The 17,149-nt window shown below is 36.8% G+C and overlaps 1 protein-coding gene across 6 annotated transcripts in view; it reads left to right on the top strand.

Moving 5' to 3' along the window:
- Window positions 1–17,149, top strand: part of ATF2 (activating transcription factor 2) — a 61,907-nt gene that overhangs the window by 10,561 nt on the left and 34,197 nt on the right. For all 6 annotated transcript variants that reach the window (XM_072418372.1, XM_072418370.1, XM_072418374.1 and 3 more), the window contains 6 exons: window positions 1,879–1,975; window positions 2,489–2,607; window positions 3,117–3,245; window positions 4,089–4,264; window positions 8,917–9,031; window positions 14,117–14,203. In XM_072418372.1, the coding sequence (XP_072274473.1) occupies window positions 1,879–1,975; window positions 2,489–2,607; window positions 3,117–3,245; window positions 4,089–4,264; window positions 8,917–9,031; window positions 14,117–14,203 (723 nt within the window). The remainder of the gene's footprint in view (window positions 1–1,878; window positions 1,976–2,488; window positions 2,608–3,116; window positions 3,246–4,088; window positions 4,265–8,916; window positions 9,032–14,116; window positions 14,204–17,149) is intronic.

Here is a 17,149-nt window from a genome sequence, read left to right as displayed (position 1 = left end):
CACACGGAGTCACCCACCGCACCACGCGATTCTGGTAAGTAATCGGTGGGTGGCTTATTTGCGGGGGGGGGCTTATTTTTCATTTTTACCTAAAAAGGGGGGGCTGTCTTATTTGATGGCCCTGCCTTATCATCGGGGAAACACGGTAAATGCAAATCTGTTCAAACTACCGCCCTGCATCTGTGCCCGCATCATTTTATTCCTGTTTGATAAATGATTCCTGCCAAAATGTTTGAATGAAGAGGCATAGCCAAAAGGGTCATTGAGATCAGTGTGTGAATATTTATTTTTGAAGATAAGTTTTGAGACATGTTTTAAAAAAAACTTTATGAAATTTTTCAAACAAAATACACTTAAGTAGGTAAAAGATCCAGTGAAATATGGTAAAAGAAATAGACAAAAAAGAGGGGGTAAGAAGCGGTAAATAGGAGCTGTATAATCCCAAACACAAAAACAAAAAAAAAAAACATCAAAATGTTGCTCTATTTAGGTTATTCATGAGCCTTCAGGGTCGCACAGGAATTGGGTCCTGAGACAGACATCTGTACTTCAAATATTTGGCATTTATATATGAGGGAGAATGGCAGTAGTTTGCCATTAAGATCCAAGAGGTCTAATAGTTTTCTTTTTCATCTCGATTGAAAATGCAGTGGGGTTACAATCCTAATTCCAACATTTAAACATGCATGGTGTCTCTAAATAGGATGTTGTATAATATGATAAATGACTAAGTTCAAAAGGAGGAGTAATAAAAGCCAAGGCTGTGTGATTTGAGCCTCCAAGGTGGGATTTATGTAGAAGTAGGTGTTGTTGATCCAGGCACTGCTGTATGTTTTCAACCCTGTATTTAGGAAAGATCTAGTTGGAGGGTTTATTACCTGGCTTAGGTATGGGTTTTAATGCTAAATAGTAATAGAGACAATGAGTATCCCCTTGAGTAATTATTTTTAAGAACTACAAAAGAAGAGTGCTCTTCAGATTGATTCTTGTTAGTAATGCATATCTGACAGCCCATAGAAACAAGAACCATCTTCAGCCAAGGCCATTTTATACCATTGAAGTTCTTTCTATGTCAGTGGTCAAACTAGACCATGTTATATAGTGCCTCCCCCTGCCAGTGACAAAGCCTACATGCAAGGATTTAATTAGTTAAGGTAGTCCCTGTGCCAGTCTCCCATCTAATATCTTTGAAAAGCATTTTACATATTAGTAATAAGTTATATTAGGCTGTGTGCCCCAATATCAAGTGGAAAGGATTTTAATGTAATTTCCTTCTTTAGTAGTTGAAGAGGTATTTTTGTTTAAACATAAGATTGTACATGGAAGCTAGGGGATTACCAAGCTGTTGTCTTAACAGTTTAACAAACTTTTTTTGTCAGGTCATCAAGGTCAGGGGTTTTGGCCCCAGCAGAGCTTGTATTAACCTATTCCTCCCCCTTTATGCTCGCTTCATTCAACAAGGGTGATCATCAATGCCAAGTAGGGGAGGGACAATTTTTTCTTTCTACATTTAAAACATAAAAAAATTGTTTAAATAGGACAATAACCCATGTTAGGTTTTTATTGTTTTCTGTGTCTTCGTAGAAGAGTTCTCCTTGCTTTCTGTCCTTCTGTCAGTAGGATAGAATTTAAGTAGAAATCTTGCCAACTGGTACACCAATAAACAGACACGACCTAGTACTTAATCTTTGCTGCCTGCTAAAAATGTAGCTTAAGTTCTGCATCAACTTCAACACATGGCCAACATATTACTGGCGATGCTTAGGTCAGTAGTAGCACATATAAAATTTGTGCTTTGTGTGCCTTCGCTGCAGCTGCCATGAAGCAAGCTTATTGTGATCATTTTGTTAAGCCTTTTTTTTCTAAATTACTTGACAGCGTTTTACCAATGAAGATCATCTGGCTGTACACAAGCATAAACATGAGATGACACTGAAGTTTGGACCTGCTCGCAATGACAGTGTAATTATTGCAGGTTGGTATTCCTAAGAGAAAGGTATCTGTTTTAATTCACACCTTCATAAGATGTGTTGATTACTTTTTCTGAAATCCTGTAGCCACAGCCACTGCTGCAGCTTTAAAGTTACAATTTACGTGGATACACAGTTAAAAATGGCCATACAGGTTTAACAGTCAACTTGTTAAAAATTAACCTTCAGATTGCTGCATTTTTATGCTAAGATACATACTTTATTCATCATTTTATTCTATAGTACAACAAAGGGCTGATTACTTGTCACATCCTCTGTTGGCAGTAAAACAGTGCAACCCATGATCTAAGCAAGACAGGGCAGGTTAAAACATGGTGACTGCAGAGAAATAGGATGTTCACTTGCAGTACACTGAAAAATGTTGTTCAAGAAAACCACTGGTACACATTACATATTTACACCTTTCTAAAGATTCATAATGTGTTTTTAGCTATCAACATATTGTCCTGTTTTATTTTCATTGTATTTGCTTTTTGATTCTTGGTCTTGACTTTCAGATCAAACACCAACACCCACACGATTTTTGAAGAACTGTGAAGAAGTTGGTCTTTTTAACGAACTTGCAAGTCCTTTTGAAAATGATTTTAAGAAGGGGTCAGATGATGACATCAAGAAGGTTAGACAATCATTATGCAATGGGGTAAAAAATCAGTCTTTCAAACACAAGGACTGAATAACTAACTTGTGGAGATAGATTCCATACAACGGCAAAATTCCACACAAAATAATAAATAGTCCCTATCAGTCTTTTTCTTTTATTACAGATTTGACAAATTATGTCACCAAACGTAGTCCTTGTACTCATCCTTTGCTTTGATTTGGGATTATAAAGGTTCAGTCTCACAAACCATGATTAATTACTTAAATCCCTTTGTATGGCAACTTTACAAGCTAAGGAGTCATTAGTGATGATCACAGCTGAGCATGTCACTTGTAACTGTCCCAAAACCTTTACAATGGAGACACACAAGAGTAAAACTTGTCTTTAAATATGATGTCTCCAGAATACAAAATCTTTCATGATTAGAAAAAATAATTTCAGTGTTTACTGCCCTTAGCATGCCCTTTCACTCCAGTGCTTAAGTTCTTCTGTTCTTGTCTAATAATTTTACATTTCCTTTTTAGATGCCTCTCGACCTTTCTCCTCTTGTAACTCCTGTTATAAGAAGTAAGATTGAAGAGCCAGCTATAGTTGAAACAACCCACCAAGACAGTCCATTACCTCATCCTGAGTCTACCACAAGTGACGAAAAGGTCAGTAAGCCAGCTAAATTTTTTAATGTTTTGTTCCTGGTGTGTGACAGATTATGCAAGTTACACTGAGAAAGTACTGTATAACCAGACAGGGTATGATGGGGTGGCCTAAAGCAACCAAAGATGCTTCCATTATTCCATTGTCAAGCACAGTAGTGTCTTTTTAAAACAGAAGGTAATTACATGTCATTACAAATGCAAAATTAGGGGGTTGATATTTAAGGTTAGGTTAGGTTGACTATCTAAGGTTAGTAGGCGTAGTAGTTTTAGTTAAAGGAGCAAATGTTGTGGGTAGCAGTAACGTGTATGTGGCTCTAATATGAGTTCTAATTGAAAATTGTATATTACTGTCTTTAAGCACATAGCTTGTTTTGGGGTTATTTAGTGTTTATGGGCATTCTGGTCAGGATCAGCACTATTTCAACATAAGTTATTGATTTTACAGCTGACCCCTCAATAGTTTGGCTCTTCACTAGTGTGACTAGTAGACATGAGCAGTACATATAGTTGTTCAGAGAAAATACTGGGATTTAAAGTATTTCTCCTCTGGAGCATTGCTATTGGTTTCTTTAGGGAGGTGAGGTCATGCTTGACTTTTAAGAGAAGCTAAATTTTACATTTAATTTTAGCTGCTTTTTTTTCTGGATCTACGTTGTATCATCATTTTTCTCAAAATATTATTCCTGCTTATGTGTTTTTTTTTGTGTGTGTGTTTTTGTTTTTTTTATAATATTCTCATCTTCATGTTGGCTTTAAAAATTGGTTCCTTGGTTAAATAAGATTTTTCGTATCATTGTACTATAGGCAACTTATGTATTTAAAATATTTTTTTTTTATTACTAGGAAGTGCCATTGCCAACTGCACAGCCCACATCAACCATTGTTCGACCTCCATCTCTTCAGGTTCCTAATGTGCTGCTTACAAATTCTGACTCAAGTGTTATTATTCAACCAGCGATACCTTCCCCAACATCAAGCTCTGTAATTACCCAAGCACCTCCTTCTAACCGGCCCATAGTGTAAGTACTAAAACAGACCATCAGATTGTAAGGGATTTGAATGTAATTGAGCATACTAGTGTAAATAAGTTGTAAAATATTTAGACACAACTAAAAGGGTAATTTGTTTTTTAATGGAATGAGGAAAGGTAAAATTTCAGTCAAGTTTTAAATGAGGTTTGTGTCCCCCACAGAGGTGATTTAGTTTCTATTCTTCTCTTCTTATTCTGACACTCCTGTTACAGGACATAGGAATAAATGTCTCCAGTGAGGACACAGAAAACTGTAAATTCTAAACACAGGTTCTAAGATTTCTATTTCTCAACAATAAAAAGTGTTTTCTTTCTTATCCATTGAGGAACACAGGTGAGGGACACACTGTTATTTCTGTCACCTATAAGAGGATTGATAAAGCTGATATTGGCAAGCAATTAAAAATTTGGAAGCCAGATCAGTATTACCCCATCTGACCCTACTGACAGCATGCTGTAGTTTTTTGCTAGTGTCATAGGTGGATGAAGATCTTTTCTTCAATCCTGTTATGTCAATAAAAACCTACTTTTGCTAGAACCTTTTTTTCTTACTTTATTCAAGGTCCTTCAGGGTCTTCTTTTTGGGCTGTTAACAGTCCTCAGGTCTCAGTTGTATTTGCCTACCTCTCATTTACACTCCTTTTGGACACCCTGAAGGTTTTTATCTTCCTGTGTCCTTCAGTGAATGAGACACTCACACTAAAGTCCTCTTCTCGAGGTCCATTGAAATCACAGGTCTCTCTGATTTGTGTTTATAATGACGCACTCCTTATTACCTTGCTACAAAACTGAGGCATTCTTTTAGTTAGAGGGATTATACCCTGGGCTGGACTACAGTGTTTTTGCTTGCTAAAGTCTAGTGCTCATTTTAGTAGTATAACCTGAAGGTAAGATTCCTGTGTCCACTTATTTTTGTAGTGTATACTAAAATCCTGTCCTTGTTTTTCCCTGTGCCCTTTTTTCGGGACATATTTCCTCAATTCCTGTTTTATCTGTTCTCTGAGGATGTTTAAAGAAAACTTGGAGTGAAAAAATGGATGTAAACAGCAATAACATGTTGGCAGAGGTTTTTACTCCTCACACTTGTCAGAGCTTTTGCTCTGAAGGAAAAATTTAAGAAAATGCAACCCTAGCTTTAGTAGTAACATTCCTAGTTTGGAATTCGCTTGTTTATAAGGTAACCAAGATTTTAAACAAAATGCATCTTTATGCATGTTAGGAAATAACAAACAGTTTTAACACCCAGTGATGGCCAATAACCACTTACCTTATACCTTCTGTAACACTGGCCTAACCACTTCCTTAGGCTACTTGCATTTTTCAGCGTCTAAGCTGTCAAGGCCTAAAGATAACAGTCCAGCTCTTAACAGCCAGAAAGATTCCAGCTCTGAAGATTATCAGACAAATGTGTCCACTGACATCTCTGTTGTCTTCCTAAATGCCATTTGTGAACGTGGCCCAGCCATATAGAACAATGGGTATGTCGGATACAAGGAGGACAGTCAGACCTGACAAACCATCAATGTCTAGATACAGAGATCATTTGTGGGGTTCTTCTATAAGATGAATATGGTATTTGAGCTATCATAGAATAGTTTTATACCTCTACAGTGAATTTGTATATTCTTGTGTAAAGTTTTAAAACCCATAATTACTTTGCAATGTGACAGTCCGACATGAATTATGAGTTAAACAACACTATTTATGCCTGAGGTTGTCCACTCCTGTGCATATCTGGCATGACATACATTTTGATGGTTGTTGGTTTGCTGCAGACCTCCACCTCTTGATGTATTATAACCAGACAGTGATACAATTTCCCTACTACAAAAGGTTTCACAACCTTTTATGGGGGAAGTGTTTTGAAGATTTTCCCATTTGACTTATTGCTAGTTTACCTTAATGTAATTTGGGAGCTGACTTTTATATTTGGACTTTTAAGCTTCTTCATGGTGGTTTTATACATTCAGGGTTTTCAGTTCTCTCTCTAGTGGCTATCTGTATTTCAAAGAATTGCATCTTTGCTAACAGCTAATCCAAGCAGCCCGATAGGCTTGCACTGAAAAAGGTAAACCAGTATCATTGTACAGTCCTGGTAAGCAGTAAGCACAGCCAGAATATTTGACTGGTAGGAGTGGCTGCCCTATGCACAGAAAGACTAGTAGAATACTAATGCTTTAGAGCTTACCTTGATATTGATTTTGTCTCAGCAGTCATCCAGCAAAGATGATTATTTTACTGCCTGACATACAAATAGCCACTAAAAGGAGAATCTACAATTCTGCATATGAAATATCATCATGAAATATGACAAAGCAGGAAACTAAATATGTGACAGTCTCATCACAAAAATTACTTTCAGGTAAACTTTACAATCCTTACCTATTTATTATCTATATACTCCTGATTAGGTGTTATGGAATCATGCTAGTAGGTTATGTTACTTTAATTACAGTGTTAATGGTATTTGTTAAGGTAAAATTGAACTTATGCTAGCTATGTCCCTGCAGGGTAAAGCAACAAGTTTACCTTATTGTTGGCCTTGCTCATAGCTTAACTTTTCTTTGCATCTTTGCTCGGGGGCTGGTCTGGTTACTCAATTTTTTGGTGCACATCGCAGTATACAGTCAGCAACAGTGATGCACAAGGGTGGACCAGCCTATACGATGTGGTGTTCAGCGGGGAAAAAACCCTGCAGGTGCCTTAGACACGTGTCACAGTATATGGGCATCCCTTTGGTGATCATCACAACACACATTAGCAATTGAAATCTCCCATTGCTGTGCATAGATTAGCACTTTGGAACTGGTCAAAATTGAGAATAAAGAGAGAAAGCAGGGTCTTTCTAGGCACAAAACAGTATATTATGTTTATGAATTCAATAAACAATAACAAATATATATACAGGAAACATAACTGTTTCAAAAAATCGGTCACAATCCTTTCTTGTGATCCATACAGTGTTACAATAGCCCAAGAAGGCGCTTAAACATACTAGAAAAACTCAACTCACAACCTAAAAGAAGTTTGTTGGTGTAAGTGTTTTCAATTTTGCCCAAGGGGGCTCTAGACATCAGGCATCGAGCCAATCAAGTAAACTTCTTGCCATACAAATAATACAGTCTCCAAACATTTGTTCATGTTGATTGCTGTACCCAACGCGTTTCGCCCTAATAGGCTTCCTTAGGGGTATCGATTTGTCAACAGATCTTTGGCACTTGCAGTGATTTGGTCTAAACTGGTAAAAATGAATATTGTATTTGTTGTATTGAATCATATATATGAATATGTAAGTATAGTTTAAGCAAATAACTGAATCAACCGAAGTCCAAGTAATAGCCAAGTATCCCAGACTATTATCTGTGATTAGGGTATACCAAGTCAATTATAGCACTATTGAAGTGATCCTATACGTTCTTATATAGTAATACATTAAGTATAAGTAAGCTCATGATGTATACTTTAGGGCATAATAGGTGTAAAAAGATAGAGGTATACAGACCTAATTACAGGAGTAATTTTCCTTGTAGACTGTTCCTCTTCCTTTTTTGTTGTGTGGACAATTTTAAAATTTTGGATTTACCTTATTTCAGTGGAAGTGAAATAAAAGATGAAGGTTCCCCAGTGGGGACACAGCGATGCAAACTAGACAAAATGTCAAGAAATGTCTAGTCTTGCCCTTATATACTTTAAAGTAGAACTAAACCTCATTGCTAGGTGGGGAGCTTCTGCCATAATCAGCAAGTATGCACAGCATACTTTGCTGGTTATGGCACATACTTATACTGTTGCCCCACAGCGATGACAGGTCTAGGATCTGTCATCGCTACAAGCATGGTCACTGCCATCTTTCACCACTGGCTTCACAGCACTCTTCCTTCGAGACAGCAATCATTCTCATGCTTTTCTTGGTTTATGCTGCTTCAAGATGTACAGTGTCCACTTCTTGAAAATTTTATTAGTATCTTGTTTTAAAATGCAAAACTGTAAAAAAAACTTTCGTTCTGGTTAACACAAGGTAGGAGCCAATACAGAAAGCCTATGATTGCATAGTTGTTGTAAAACTTCTGTTTGATGAATCTTTGTGCAAATGATTGCTATCTTGACTCTCTAATCCCTGTTCTTATTTTTAAACAAATCTTTTCATGCGGACACTCATTTTGCATTGCAAACCAGTATTTCTGAATGAAAGCAACAGGTCTGACTGTAAGAAATGAGTCTTGTTGTGTATTTAAGTGTTTTTTGCTTTTATAGTATAGTCACACATTGGATATACAGAAATGGTTGCTTCATATGAAAACCTTATATTATTTGTATTGACAATAAAAGGGTTAGTAACTTAATACTAATACATATTACAGATAAATTATGTACATATCATTTGAAATATGATGTCTCTTTTATGAAAAGAAATTCAACTGTAGGGGTGTTAATCAGAGTAGCCAGTCAGGTGCTTTTTTTAATTTTCCTGAACTGCACTTGAAACATGACATCTGCAGGACGCCTTTGATTAACACCCTTATTGTTTTCCTTGCTTTTCATAAGTGACAACAAAATATGTAATTTTGTTTTCCCCTGATTTCTCATGCTTGTGGTTAGCTTATTTTAAGGTGAGAATCCTGCTTTTTTTTCTATCCTCAGACCAGTTCCAGCTCCTTTTCCTCTCTTGTTACATCTACCTAATGGACAAACCATGCCTGTTGCTATTCCTGCCTCAATCACCAATTCCAATGTACACATACCTGCTTCAGTCCCAGTAAGTCTGCATGTGTGTGGATTATCCTAGTAGTGTTGATGTGTAGATATATGTAGTTGACTATTCATTGCATACTTTTTCCTTTCCCTTGTGTTCATCTCATATTATCATTTCTTTCTTTTCCATCTTTTAAAATATTAGTTATTTTTGTATACTGTAGTATACTTTAAGAACTTGCCTGTCCTAATTTTCTTGAAGGAACCTTTTGTGTCAATAAGAAAGAATGAAATCTTATTGTTTGAGGGCCTTGCTGGTAGGCAGGAGTGATTATCCTTGGATTTTAACAGAAGCTATGCAACTCTTAGGCTGCGTACACACATTCAATATTTGTGATTGGAAAGGATTTTTCACTGTCCTTTCCAACGACAAAAGACTGAACGATGCATGAACGAATGCTGTACATACAGTGCCGTTCTGCTTTATGAAGAGGGGAGAGTGAGAACGACATAGCAGCACCCCGCTGCGCGCTCTCCCTTTCACTTGCATAACGATCGTTCATCATCCGTGGATCCGCCAGGACGAATCCATCAAATACAAGTGCTGTAGACATGCCAGATTCTCGTCCGATACCAGCCCTGAGGAGATTATCGGGCAAGAACCCTCTGAGGTGTGTACGTAGCCTTAGTATTTGCAAAGCTCAGACTTTTCCTGTGTAATGCAGCTTTGTTTGGGAAATCCAATACATTTACCATCTGTTTCTTAATACTTCTCTGAAACAACTTACAAAAGAGTATCCAAGGGTCATGACTCTGCCTTTGTCCAGAAGCCCGGAAACAAAAGAGGTTTTATGTTGTTGAAATTGGAAAACCAGTTGATATATTTGAATAATATGCAGTGTGAGAAGTTTTCCGTACTTGTTGGACTTCTTTGTCAGATTTCTCATCCCTGTATATTTCAGAATAGAGGAAATTCCTCACAACCACTCAAATTTAGATGGGAAACATTGTGTCATATTTTACATACACTGAAGATGAATCATGTTGTTTATGTCTCTTCCTAAATTTGCCTGACATTTACTGATACTGAATAATTAACTCACACAGTCCTAAATATTTTAAGAATACTTGGTACAGATTGCAAATATGAGGTTTGGTAAATCCAGACGTATGAGGTTTACACAGATGTGGTGAATAGGACACACATCCAGCATCCACACGGTGTCTGGTAGCAATAGTAGCGAGATCTGCAATAGAAATATAGATGTATAGGATCAAACCCCCATTTTATATTCACAAAGAAGTGTAAACATTTAATATTTTTCAGTATGAAGAATATCCTTGATTTGTGTCAATAAATATGCATGGATTATCAGTCCTTACACTGAGAACATGAGGTGCTCTTTTGGACAGCTCTTTTGCACTCCCTATTTGGCTCTTCTAAAAAAAACAGGCTCTTTTTGAACTTTGAAAAGTTGGTGTTAGTAAATAAAATCAACTACCATTAAAATATAACCCTAACCCTTAAAGTGAGATTTTCACACTTATGTTTCTCTTTCACAAAACCTTACTATAACATCAACATAAAACTTACCCTAATCCTGGCTCTCGACAATAATTTACCAACCCTGTCAATTACCCCTTTGTTCCATATACTCCTTGTCCTGTGCTGGAAAAAGCCATCCTGAATCCTCACTGAGCGTTGACTATCCTCATATGTATAAATGACCCTGACCATGTCATGCCTCTGGGTTGTATGTAATGTTTTTGCTACCTTCTAGCAGGGAGCAAGAGCCTAATGCAGGCACAGATTTATTTTTATTTTAAAGTAATATAATAGAAAACAAATGCTTTGCTAAGCGATCATCAATATTGAGCTTACTAACTCATTGAAACACTTCTTGTTGAATCATGCCAATATTTACTTTCACAACTTTAGTGTATGAAAACCACGTCCACTCTACACATAACTACATTGTGCCCTGTCGCTATCATAAATAGTGAGGGGAATAGAAGGGGATCTTGTGTTATTCAGTCAGATGTTATTAGCTGCAGTGCGCTTCTTTTCATTATGTTAATAAATACATCCAGTAATTGTGAGTTTTGGTATAAAATCAGCCTTAGATGTTTTTTCCTGGTTTTGGGACAGTGCAATGGAATTCTCTTTCTTCTTTGTAAAGTTCGCCCTCTAGTGGTTCACTCCTATTTTGTTTATCTTTAAATTCACTATATTTTGAACACCAATTTAGAACAATTTATTTCCTTTTTTGTTTTGATTTAGAGACAGATTTAGATTTTTTTTGTTCATTATTTTTAAAATCAAAGGAATTTTTTAAATCATTGTATTGAAAGTAGCACATACGTACATGGCTTCCAGCTTCCTTAATTCATCATTGGGTACCTGAGCAGTCAGTTGCCTGGCCTAAGTGTTGTTAGTATTTGTAAGGGGAGATTGAAGGTCTCCAGAAGTGAATCAGGGTGGTTAAGGGCATATTTGAGTTTATTTTAGACACCTTGGGGTTGCGGATATACATCCTTAGTTTTGTTTTATATGTTTTGTCCAATTTGTTTTGTTATAGCTGCTTGACACCAAAATCATGTTGAGTAGGAGTATCATCCTTGTAAGCTCAAAGACAGGGGGGTGACATGGCAAGTTTCAGGCTCTGAGTAGTGGAATTATCTATTGTCTGTATAGGGCCAATAATCTATATAGGGCTGCATTCTCCCCAGCCCCTTTTACCCGGACGCACCACCCGGCATTTTTTAGTAACCACCTGGCTGTTTTTGGGTGGTTACTGAAGAGTTGGGTCGCAATACAGGGGCTGCCACCCACTTACAATTTCTTCCCACCTGGCTTTTAAAAAAATTCTGGGTTGAACACTATAGGGTATGAGGGATACATTATAGGACTTTGTGGACAGAATTATATGAAATCTTCTTATATATGAGCTTCCTGTAATGTTGATGGTTATAAAAATTATTAAATCATAACTAAAAATATTAAATAAACAGATTCTGAGCTGCAATAAAATGTTTTACTAGGTAACAATGCTGCTGAAGTTCGGATCCCTTGTGATTTTTGGAACTGTATTCTCCCATTTGATAAAAGCTGCCAGTCACTGCCAGGTCTACTAGATCCACCATCTTTTCTTTACAGCTTCCTCTGGATGCCATATCATTCAGCATTTCCTTTTGGACAGCCACATTTGATGGAACTCCAGGACCACATTTATGCCTGGGTCCTGACTGCATTCCCCCCAACTTACAGATATTACATTGTGCATGTAGGCACAAAAATTGATAGAAAACATGGAATAAACATACTTGCTAAAGCATTCCCTACCATATATACAGCCTGGACCTGTAATCCAAGGGACTGCATAGATACATAGGGATGTATTTGAAAACACATTTTTCAGCACACAAATAATAGAAATATGTGGAAGGAGCATAGATGTAGGAGATCATGAACATGTTTTGTAGATTGCAGGAATTGATCACATTAATGTCATCGGATAATAATAAAAATGGGAGCAGCTGTTAACAACAATAGCCAGCATAACTAATGCTGAAACTCATACAGGGAGAGTGGCACAGTCCTATAGTGAATGTTCTCCTTCTATATGATGAAAATGTATCATTTATTTGAATAGGAAGATTTAATTAAATATTCTGCATTATACTTCATCTCACCTGTTCTGATCTTCAGATTGGCAGTTCTAATTTTCACTGTGCTGACTTGAGCTATACATGGGCAGCTACAAATTACCAATTAGCATTAGAACTTAGCAACATGGGCATTATGCTGTTGCGTGATCACAGCCATATGCCATTGTAAGTGTTAAACAAGCCCTTTATTGTCCCGATTTAACCTCCTATTTGTCCTGATGACCATTTGTCAATATAACATGAAGTGAGAGAATATTGAAAATTTAAAGATGTCACTTGACCAGGAACAAAGTAATAGTCTTACAGTGGGGAAACACGGGCAGTAAATAGCAGTTACCTTCGCTTGTTGGGTACCTTTCAAAATGACACCACAACACCCATAATATGTCACCTCAATGGCTGAATTAGACGTGGACCTTAAGCGGACCCCGGTCTGTACACTAGAACTTTACCTTACCTCTGAAATGAACATTAAACCAACACATCTAGCAGAGCTAAACCCACTGATTTTATTGTTTCCCAAAAGTGTTACTTTTAAGGTATGCCTCTGTTCATAACTGTTAGGGATTTAGCTCATAGGGAAGGAATAGTGGGGTGGCAGTTAGCGGTTGTAGTACCTCAAGTGTGCACACGCTGGTTCTTTAGGATCCGGTGCTGTGAGCATTCGAGTGACTGGCAAAGTGCTAGTCGCATGCGATTTAGAGGTAGGTCTGAACCTGGTATCATAGCTTATTATATGTGCAACACCGTGACAACTACAGATCTAAATACAGGTGAACATGGCACTGTTCTCAGCTGTAAGGGATAGGATTTCTTACAAACATGCAGTCTGTCCATAGACATTATGATTGGAGGGAAAAGTAGTGACATTACCTCATAAGTTTGCCACTTCTCATTCAAAGTCTAATCAACAGGATGGGGGGTAGAGATGACACCAGTGTGTAAACAGATCTCTTATAGGTGATACATACATGTTTGTCTAAAGTTCAGTTTTAGCCATTCTGCTTATCCCCCTGAGCCAAATATAGTTCAACAATAGATTTAAAAATACAATTAATATAATGTGTGATTGTTAGATTGCATACAGATTAGGTGCTTATTGGAAAGTTGTGGGGAAATTGCTGCCTTTTCTGTTGCAAGAAAAAGGAATACATGATTTACTGATCTGAGTATGAGAGAAGTCCTGGATGTTAGGTGATGTAATCAGGGATGAACAGATGTCTGTCTACTTATCACTATTGGTGACACATTTATTCATCTACCTAGGACTTAATAATGTACGAAAATATTAATATGCAGAAACATTTATTCGTCTACCTAAGACTTAATAATGTATCAAAATAATAATTTGCAAAAATGTGACAAGTGCATTTATAGTTTTTTGGATACACAAATATTTATTAGCAACAAATGCAGTTTTATATTGTTGAGGTGAAAGAACACTAGACATGTGAATGAAATGTGCTTTCTACACTTGCAGATTGTCAGACCTGTCACCGTGGTGCCTACTATCCCAGGGATTCCAGGCCCTTCATCGCCACCACCTGTCCAGTCAGAGGCAAAGCTGGTAAAATATTTTCTGTCATTTTATTTCTTAATGGGAAGGACAAATTTAGATGTATTACATAAACAATGACCTAAATGGTCCGTCCAACAAAAAATTGTTTTTCAGGTTTGGATGGATGCTGAATATTTATTTGATACAGTAGCTCTTTAAAGCCTTTAGTTATCTAATAATTTACACTGAATTTTCTGGCTTCAAACAACTACTGGAATCTCTACAACGTGTCACTGAGTGAAGAATACAATACATACTTTTTATTTACATAAAAATATTTTTATTTACTTTGGTCAAACATAAAAGAATTTTTTTTTTTGTCATAAAAGGCTTACTGTTTACCCCAAGAACGTGCATGTAATGAGGTTGCTGTTCATTTATCGCTTCCTCACCCAGACACTGCTGCCCGTTGCTGAGACGCTACATGCGGCGTTTCCATGCGGCAGCTCCATAGGGAAAAAGTAGGGACTGATAAAGTGGCAGGTGGGGGCTGAATAGGTATCATGACAATGAGTATTATCAAATAAACAAGCCAAAAGTGGAAAAGTGAAAGATGCTCTCATCTATAGGATGTATACAGTAGCTGAATCAATAACCCTCAAGCTTATGTTACAGATTTATTTTGAAGCAGATTCAGACCTTTGTGGTGCATTACTTACTGTATGCACCCTAGCATCCATAATATTGGGTTTCCAATACACAACAACAGACCTTTCAACACACCTGTGCTTTTTCCCAGCATGCCACAATGCACAGATGGTTCACAGTGTCTGAATTTAACACTTATAAACTTAGGAGTCTGGCTGTGCTTCCTGTAATAACTACCCATGCAATTTAGGGCTTAATTTACAGTTCTGAATCATCCAGCAACCATCTAGCAATCTATTAACCTCTCAGAGATTGGATGGCAAAAACATTTTTGTTTTAGTTTTGGCTACAGCAGCGAGTAACTAGAAATCATGCTAGTTAAGCTGCTCTCCATTCCTATAAATAAAGCAATCGTAATACTACTGGTATTTTGCTAAAATAGTAGCAGCATGTACTGTCTTAATTTGTTACTGTACTACAGTCAGGCTGCATGCACAGGAATAAATAGGCTTCTTTTTGATCAGCTCAGTACATCAACAAGCGTTAAAAAACCCAGTGCTGCCAGTACATAAGAGAGTGTGGGCTCTCACACCCAAGCTCTTCTGCTTAACTTTGTTTTAACCAATTCTGCCACCCTCAGCTGGTAAAAAGTATGTTCTATACTGTATATATAGCCTACATTTGGGCAGTATTGCCTATTTGCCTTATATATATGCTTTTATTAATGAATGATTATATACATATTTTATTAAACAACATTTAAAGGGGTCAGTCCCTTCTATAATTTGTAGGTAAAGCTTTGTCCTAGTCCTGTAGGGTTGCATACGCTGTTGCAGTGCCCCCTGGTGTTAAATTAAGAAGGCATTTTCAAAAGCAGTGATCCTGTTCAAATTTAGGAGTTATAGCTTGGAAATCATGATTATTTAGTTATGTATATTTAATATTTCAACATCCCGCTGACTAGGGAAAAAATGCAAAAGACAGAACGAAAGCACAGTTTATTCCTTTAGCCATATGTAATGCAAATAAGTAACCATAGTAACTAATGCTTGGCCACCTGAGGTATAAATTGACATAGCTCAGTGTGTTCTACAATGGTGACATGAGAAGGGATGTTTCAGGGGGAAATATGAATATGTATTATGCATGCTGACCCTACATCAGCTGGCTTTTGGTGAGCTTTCATTTTGATGTCAGTCACAATTCCCAAAGTACAGGAGATAATGGATGCGGATCACTGAATCATTGTGATCACTATTAAATTTTTGTCTGATGGCAGATCTCATTCCTGTATTCATATCTGAACATAAAGTTGCTTATATCTCCACTGAACACACTGAACATTAGACAACCGTAGATATAATATGTCAGTAATTAGGCTATTTATGGTCTTCCCTGATATTTAGGACGTTGTTACATATTTAGAACAGCCAGAATGACCAAACACAGGTCATGTCAATATAAGCAAACCAAATCATGTGACTCTTCTGTGTGGGATTATTAAATTTACCTTTTATCACAGTAATGTACAGTGCTATGTGCTTCCTTTCCTAGGACCATAAACAATGAAGATCCCAATCCATTATATAACAAAAAAAGTATGCATCATAAGGGACAAGCCTTCACTTTATATGGAACCATTGAAAAACATGCAATATCATAGTACCCATTTAAATTATTTGGCTGATGTACAATTATTTACACATTTAATACGTCTCCTTAGTAATAGAAACATAGCAGGGTTAATCATCCCCCTTTTAAGTGCCCTCTGTATTGTTATGATAATTGCAATGAGTTATCTCAAGGCTGATGGATATCATAGGTAGTAGTGACTGCTGATACAGGTAAAATCACCTTTCTACTTAAAAAAAAAAAAAAAAAAAGCTTTCTGCCATCAGCTTGATTCTGTCTGAAACCCGTAAAGTGTGGACAGAGAAGACAACCTATTCCTTGGATTCATTTACTTTAACCTTTTGTTTGATCTATTGAGCACTGGTAGCAACAGACTTTACAACAAACAAGCTACAAAGATAAGGAAAACATAGAAGGGAGCCTAAAGCTCCATGTGTTGGCTTGATATAAGAAAGTTATATTCATTACAACCTGACAAAATAATTATTTGACCTATCTATATTAAAGAAAATATGTATAAAACTACTATATGTTCACATTAGGAATTTATTGATCAATGTAACTTATAACACAAAGTAGGTGTTTGCCTAAGGCCTCATGGTTTCTGTTGATTCTTCATTTCCAAGCAATTGTTTTGATGCTGAGCATAAAACACTGAAACACAAAATTCTGTCAGCTGACATTTTTTGATGCAGATAATACTTTCCTATATCTACTGTTGACTTAACTTGCAGT

Source organism: Pyxicephalus adspersus, chromosome 7 (assembly GCF_032062135.1).
Source record: "Pyxicephalus adspersus chromosome 7, UCB_Pads_2.0, whole genome shotgun sequence".
NCBI lineage: Eukaryota > Metazoa > Chordata > Amphibia > Anura > Pyxicephalidae > Pyxicephalus > Pyxicephalus adspersus.
This window is presented reverse-complemented; position numbering and strand designations above follow the sequence as displayed.